The 7,438-nt window shown below is 37.6% G+C and overlaps 1 protein-coding gene across 2 annotated transcripts in view; it reads left to right on the forward strand.

Moving 5' to 3' along the window:
• sun1b (Sad1 and UNC84 domain containing 1b) overlaps positions 1 to 2,739 on the forward strand; it is an 83,358-nt gene extending 80,619 nt beyond the window's left edge. For both annotated transcript variants that reach the window (XM_059979033.1, XM_059979034.1), the window contains exons 21-23: positions 376 to 543; positions 893 to 985; positions 1,885 to 2,739. In XM_059979033.1, the coding sequence (XP_059835016.1) occupies positions 376 to 543; positions 893 to 985; positions 1,885 to 2,001 (378 nt within the window). In that variant the 3' untranslated portion in view covers positions 2,002 to 2,739. The remainder of the gene's footprint in view (positions 1 to 375; positions 544 to 892; positions 986 to 1,884) is intronic.
• Positions 2,740 to 7,438: the final 4,699 nt, after the last annotated feature.

The following is a 7,438-nucleotide window of genomic DNA, read 5'->3' on the forward strand; positions in this document are numbered from 1 at the left end:
TCAGAGCTGTCTGTGGGGCACAGAAACCTGTGTCTCACCTGGGAGCCTTTCCAGAGCCTTGTGAAAGTTCCCATTGGTGACATCTTGTCAAAAAAAAATAGAAGTTTTGGAATTTTGGCTAAGGGATATTCAACCTGTATACTAATTAACAGACTATGATGAGGTGAACCAATGTAGGATAGAAATCTGACTGTCACTTGAACTAACTAATACATTTTTTGTCAATATGTTTGTTGTGCTGCAAAAGTCTAATGGAAATTGAAAGATTTTCAGAATGTTAGTTGGATTAGTTGAGAATTTAAAAACCTTTGTTTTCTAGTGTTGAAAGAAATGGAGACTGCAGTGTTTTGAGTGTTTCTTAATCCTGTTTTGCAGCCCGATGTTTATCCTGGAAACTGCTGGGCATTCAAAGGATCTCAGGGTTATCTAGTTATTCGCCTGTCTGTGGAGATCTACCCTTCTGCTTTCACTCTGGAGCACATACCAAAGTCTCTTTCACCAGCGGGCAATATTAGCAGTGCACCCAAAGACTTCAGTGTTTATGTAAGTTCAAGTCTGACCTTCAGTGGATAGAAAGCATCACTGTCAATGTTGCCTGTGATCTCAAGTCAGCCATGGTCACTGTGAAGACTGACCTACCATTGGATTGGTAATTGGAGAGGAGTCGAGAATTGAAGGCTCACATAGTTCTGATGGTTGTCATTTTGTTCTGAAGTGGTTTATGTGCTGACTCCTTAAACCCAGGTGAAAAAAGTTGCATTATATAGTCCAATGTAACTTTTCCCCAAAGAATATGGGCATTCGTCGCAATATCTTAAGCCTTCAGAATGTTGCGATGAAATGCCTTCTTTTTGTTCGGTGAGTATTTTGATCTTGTGTTCTTTTTTTGTAGGGGCTTGAGGATGAGTACCAAGAGGAAGGCATGATGTTTGGGAAATACACATATAATCAAGATGGAGAGGCAATACAAACCTTCTTAGTCAGGGTAACTTAGTTTCAAATTTCACCTTTCATTACTTCCATTAGATTTAATAATTTTAAATTTTTCTTCCATGTCTTTTAAATTGAGTTTGCAGTTCCGTAGTTCATGGTTTACCCCCATTAACTTGGTTTGTGAGGATTTTAACAAGTGTATTGGCGGCTTTTCAAGATTTAAATTACTATAACTAGTAGAATGCTATCTATCTGCACTCAGTGGTAAGACGTAATCAGATAATTGAATGTCTGTTTTATATTAAGAATTTAAATGTTTCCCTACCCAGATTTGAAATTTTGGATCTCCTTCCTCAAATTGTCTCTTTCCCCTGAGACTATCTTGGACCAAGATTTTAGTAATCTTTTGTAACACTTCATATCACTAGGTGTCATATTTTGTTTGATAACTGACTTGGACCATAAAACATAGGTGCAGAATTAGGCCATTCAGTCCATCGAGTCTGCTCTGCCATTCCGTCATGGCTGATACCGGATCCCACTCAACTCAATACACCTGCCTTCTCACCATATCCTTTGATGCTCTGAGTGATCAGGAAACGATCAACTTGCACCGTAAATATACCTACAGACTTGCTTTATATTATTGGCTAGTTTGACCTCATATTTTATCTTTTCCCTTATTGCACCTTTTGTTGGATTTTAAAAGCTTGCCAATCATCCCCCTTCCCACTCACTTTTGCGAGTACGCCCTTTCCTTGGCTTTTATGCAGTTCTTAACCTCCCTTGTTGGCCACAGTTGCCTACTCCTACTCCTGCTACTTATGAAATACCTTGGGGTATTTCAACATAAAAAGATGCTATGTAAATCCAAGTTGCTATTAATGTATGATCACGTAGATGTCTGCTACGTTACTATTCCTGTATTGTTATTCCCTCTTTCCACGCCAGGAGAAAAGCTTGAAGAAATACCAAATAATTGAAATCCGAATATTCTCCAACTGGGGACATCCGGAGTATACCTGTCTCTATCGGTTCAGAGTACACGGCAACCCTTCAAATCAGTGAAATGTGGATTGTGCTAATATTACAGCTGTATATACTGGAAAGGTTGGGGCTAACTCTGGACATGAGTTTGTTCTTGGGAACTGTGGCATGAATAACATATATTGTTGACTCGCCTACTATCAGATGTTTTCAAAAAACTGCCAGCTGAACTGTTAATGGCTTTATCATCATTTTTAGAGCATTTCTTTGTCTCGATTTTATTTTGGTGAATGTCTGATGTTCATGTTGCGTAACTGGAGTATCTAATGCCTTTCTATTCGGAAAGGGGTGGTGCAAGGAAATTGATGTACAGACCATTTTTATTAGATATTGGATAATGTTTATTTGTATATTGCACAAAAGTCCTTGTATTTGTAAAGAGAAAAGTTCAAAGATATAAACATATTAACCAATATAATCATATATTTAACTATTGGCATAAAATTTGTGGCCTATGTTGAAAGACTTGGAGTATGAAATGCACTCTTTGTAAACTATGAGAGACTGGTCATACTTCTGCCTGTAAAGCAGAATTGGGGATTTAGGGAGAGAAACTTTGTGAATAATTATATTTATTTTTCAAGAGCAACACAGGACTTTGTGCAATGTATTTTTGTAAATTTTTTCACTTGGTCTCGGTGTTTTTATTTCCTTAGTTGTCGCTAAACTGGCGATGCTATTCAGATGTTTAAATAAAGAATTTAATTTTTTTTTGAGAGGCTGCATGTACTTGAGATGCATAATAAAGAGTAGACAGACTTCTGTGCAGAATTTCTACTTGGATCAAATAACTTTCCACTAGTTGCCAGCTCTAGGTGGCTGCACAATCTAAATTGAGGTTGAAAATGAGGATAAACTCTTAAGTAAAATTCAAAGTTGTCACCTGGTATGCTGCCTGAAAGAGAAGTGAAAGCAAAGACTATTTCTACTAATAATTGGGAATATTCTTCAAGAATGCAGGAAAAGATTAAGGAATAAGCAGCACAGGTTCAATGAATATAAGTTTTCTTTTACGGTAGGTTTTTTGTGTTATATTTTCATGAGGGTCCATAGAAAATGTAGATCAATTAGGCAGGTTGGTCCGAAACTGAGTGGAGTTTGGAAGAATATTATTGAACAATAAAAGATTGAGGAGGTTTAAATATTTTAATACTTGGAGGTATACTTTTGCAATTAGCAATAAATCTCTTCTGAGGGTTGTGATTCCTAGAACTTCTCTACACGAGAGCTGTGAGTGTGACTTATTGAATCGGTTCAAGTCTGAAATAGATTTTGTGACTCAAGGGAGATGGAATGTTTCAGAATTAGGCAGGAAGGTAGAGTTATGGTCAAGATTGAGTCTATTGTAAGTAGTGAAGGTTTGAGCATCTGTTTAACTTGTGTATGCTCCAGTTTGTTATATTCTTTCATGATGTCTTGAGTAGGAGGATAAATTTTGCAGTAAGCCAGATGGAGCTTAGGCACCATGGTTGTATAGCACAAATGGATATGACTTGAATCAGAAAGTGGCAGAGAGGATACAAATAGGAGAATCATTTAAGTAAATAGTTCAGATAGAATGTTCAAATTTGACTTATTTCCACATTGTGAATTGATATGCCTTAAAACTACATGTACTTTTTATAATGACCAAAGTATCTATTAGATATTATTATCCATTATGAAAACTGCACATAAAAAGTGGATAGCACTAGTGACCACACTGCAGACAGAGCTCAGCTGATGTAGAATTGTTGGAATAATTTAATTTTTAAAAATAAGTTTTTCCCACTCTTGGTGTATTATTAATTACTGATGTTGGTTGCATGGCTTGTGACTGTCCACTAGTACTGGACCCTATTGTTTCTGTACAATGATTGAAGAAACTGAGATTTTTATTGAAGTGAGACAGGGATGTTCAAAAGTTAAATGGTTTAGATAAAGAAACTGACAGAAGAGTAACCAAAAGACACTATGATTGGCAAATGAACTAAGGAAATGTTTGTAATGTGACTGAGCACACTCCTTGAAAGGCTGTAGCAGAATCTGATTCTGCAATAACTTAGAACACAGAATTGGTGATTTAAAAGAATTGCAAGGCTACGACAAAAGTGGGACTAACTGGATACTTTGGATGAGCAAGTTGGCATAGGCTGCATTCTGTACTGTGAGATTTTGTGCATCAGAGAGATGAAGGGAACAGCCTACTCAAAAACAATGTAAGAAGAGCTTTGGTACTTTTCTACTTGGAGATAAATGGCAGGAGCCCTTGGCTGTTGTTTTTCAATAACTCTGCTTGCTGGTGTGAGCAAAATTAGGTGTTATATCTAGCACCTTGCGTATAGTTTGGAGGTCACTAGGGAAAATCTCTGCAAGAAATCAATGGAGCACAATGTTTTAATTATGTTCAGTAAGTAGACCAGGCAGTTATCTTGGGACTTGTACATTCCTGTGTTCCCAAAACCAGCTTTGACTAAGATTGCTTTTGAGATGCACACAATTCTCACCACTTCTGTAAGCACTGTTGAACCTTTAACAGTCCATTTTACCATAATACAGATCATTGAATTGTGTTGTTACCTACTGAAACGAAACTTGATCCTTTTTGCCTAAGATTTGTACAAGAATATATAATCACATCTAAATTATATCTTTTCTGATTGTTGTTTACAAGATTCTTGTGGATAAGGATGTACCTGAAAGCTATTTTATACAAATGCTATTTGCTACCGGTAAAATTGGATCTGTGCTTGGAAAGCTTGTGCACCAAGTCACGCAAGTCCAACGAAAGCTGAAAGGGATAGTGGTATAAATAAGAGATTCTATGGATACTGGAAATCCAGAGCAACATAAAATAATGGGGGACTCAGCTTAGGCGGTGTCTATGGAGAGGAGCAAGCAGACAACATTTTGGGCTGAGACTCTTCATCAGGACTGGAAAGGAAGGTAGGAGATTGTGGGGGGAGAGAGAAGTAGCCAGACGCTGCCTCTGGTCATTTCAAAGTCCTTTGACCTGTGTGTAACTTCATTGAATTGATGTCCCTGCTTCAGAGAAGATGGACAACTAAATGCCCAGGGTGATTCAGCAAGCTTCCCTGCATGAAGTCTAGTCTGTTTCCAAATAACAAACAATTTCTAATTGCCACTGCACAAGTGAATCAAACATTTGAGAACTTAAGGAACACAGCACATTCCAGCTCTATGTTGAAGCTGAGACCTTGCAAGCAAGATGAAGCACCCTCATTTGTTGAGATTTTCCTTCAAGTTCCACTTTGATTGTGAATTTTTGGTAAAGAACAATTTGTTGGCATCTTGGGACTCCTGAGACCCGGATAAGTTGCATCTTCCATATCTGAAATATCTGTCCCCCTAATTGCATTCGCCAAAGGTTGGCGTGGACCCAAGTATGAGCAGCAATTCAGATACTACCAGACAGTGTGTTTGAGATTACACAATGCTTGAAGAAAATGTACTAATGCCAGAGTTATTGCATAAATGGCTGTTTATTCTCCATGGACCTAGATGTCTTCCCTTCTGTGAAGCAGGTTACTACTGGACTCGGTAAACTTGGACTGTTGAATCCTCCCATCTCTGGATTACTGTGATATTTACTCCTTTAAACAGACTGCAGGAGAAAGGTGAAAAAAAAATGCTGAATCAACTTTAGACATAAGTCCTGCAGATTTGTGGTGAAGTTTAACCAAGTTTGAAAGTCATAAATAACACTATATTGTTGCCTGGCCATTATCTTTGTTTGATCTCATTCTAGTTTCTGATTTTATAAATAAAAGGAAGCAGCAGTTAAAGATGATAAAGGTAAAGATTGGCTTTATTTGTCACGTGTACATCAAAACATACAGTGAAATTCTTTATGCATCAAATCAGCGGAAATTGTGCTGGCTTGGGGCAGGCTGCAAATGTTGCTACACCTTAGGCACCAACATAGCATGTCTGCAACTTGCTAATCTACTAACACATGCGTTTTGGAATGTGGGAGGAAACCCATGCGGTCACGGGGAGAAGTGCAAACATTTTACAGACTGGTACAATTCGCACCTCAATGGCTAGAGTTGTAAACTATGCTAACCATTACACTACCATGCCACCAAAATTCAAGTTCCTCCCGAAAAAAACTTCAATTAGTTGTTTATTTCTTGCTCCAATGTCTACACATACTCTCTTTTTTTAATACTTTGGGTCAGGAGATCACTGGCTGTCTCTCAAGTAGTCCAATCTGTATTGGGCCATGTGCTCAAATATATAGCTTGCTTGTTGAGACCAACTGCATAATCATGTATGAACACCCACAAATTTCATACTTTTTTTTGTTATGAAAATGCTATTTCTGTAATAATTTTAATCTATATTCACCATTCTGTCCTCCAGACAACCATAGGTCATGGAAAAGGACCCTTTGGTCTAACTGGTTCATGTTGACCAAGATTCCCTATAAGCTAGTCCCATTTGGAATCCTTTTCTTATGCGTGTACCTGTCCAAGTAGCTTTCAAATGCATTTTTTTCGAGTAAATTATTCTATATACTGATTACCCTCTTGGTGCAAACATTGCCCCTCGGGTTTCTATTAAATCTTTCCCCTCTCACCTTAAACCATGCCCATTAATTATGGGGAAAAAAGATTGTATTGATCTTATTTATGTCCCTCATGATTTTATACTATATAAGATCATTATCATGTGCTGTGTCGTTTGATGTGGGTGATCATCTTTACCATGATTGCTCTTGGCAATTTTTTTCTGCATTTTATTCCTTTGCCATATTTTAACCTCTAATTTATTAAAAATAAGTTAATTATTATATGATTCGTCATCTTTATAATTGAATGTTTTTTTGCATGTTGTACCAACACACCACAGCCAGTTCCTAATACATGGAAATTAAGTTGGTCCTTGAGTTCTATCTGTATTTTTTCCTCTTAAGGTTTTATTTTTCCATTTATGTCCAGCATAATCCTTTGTCATTATCTTCTGGATTACCAGAGTGGAGATGAGCTGTAAACTTCAAATCCCACAGGGATGATATTTCTAATATGAAATTTCTGGTAAATCTTAGACACTGTCATTCAGTAGTCAGGGCATTGAATATGAAGTCTTTTACAAGATGGGTGATCCCAGCCATTATCAGTACTCTTCAGAGATTGCCTGGTGAAGGCACCATCTGCCTGCTCCCATGGTTTCATGTGGTTGATTGGAGGGCTATGCAAGTGTTGCACCTTGCCCTTCAGTGGATTCTTAACAAGCGAGTATTTGCTGTGTTACAGCAAGAATCAATTCCTGATTTCTGAAGACAGTACAGGTACAAATTAATCCAAGGCAAGTTTTCCAATGTGCTAACAAGCCTGGCATGTGTGAGAAGATGATACTACTGGAGTGGGGTGGGGTCTCAATGGTTATCAGAATCATAGCAGTAGAGATTGAGAACAAAGAGCAGGTATTGCTAATATCATGTAACCCCTTTTTA

The sequence above is a fragment of the Hypanus sabinus genome, chromosome 9 (assembly GCF_030144855.1).
Source record: "Hypanus sabinus isolate sHypSab1 chromosome 9, sHypSab1.hap1, whole genome shotgun sequence".
NCBI classification, from domain to species: Eukaryota; Metazoa; Chordata; class Chondrichthyes; order Myliobatiformes; family Dasyatidae; genus Hypanus; species Hypanus sabinus.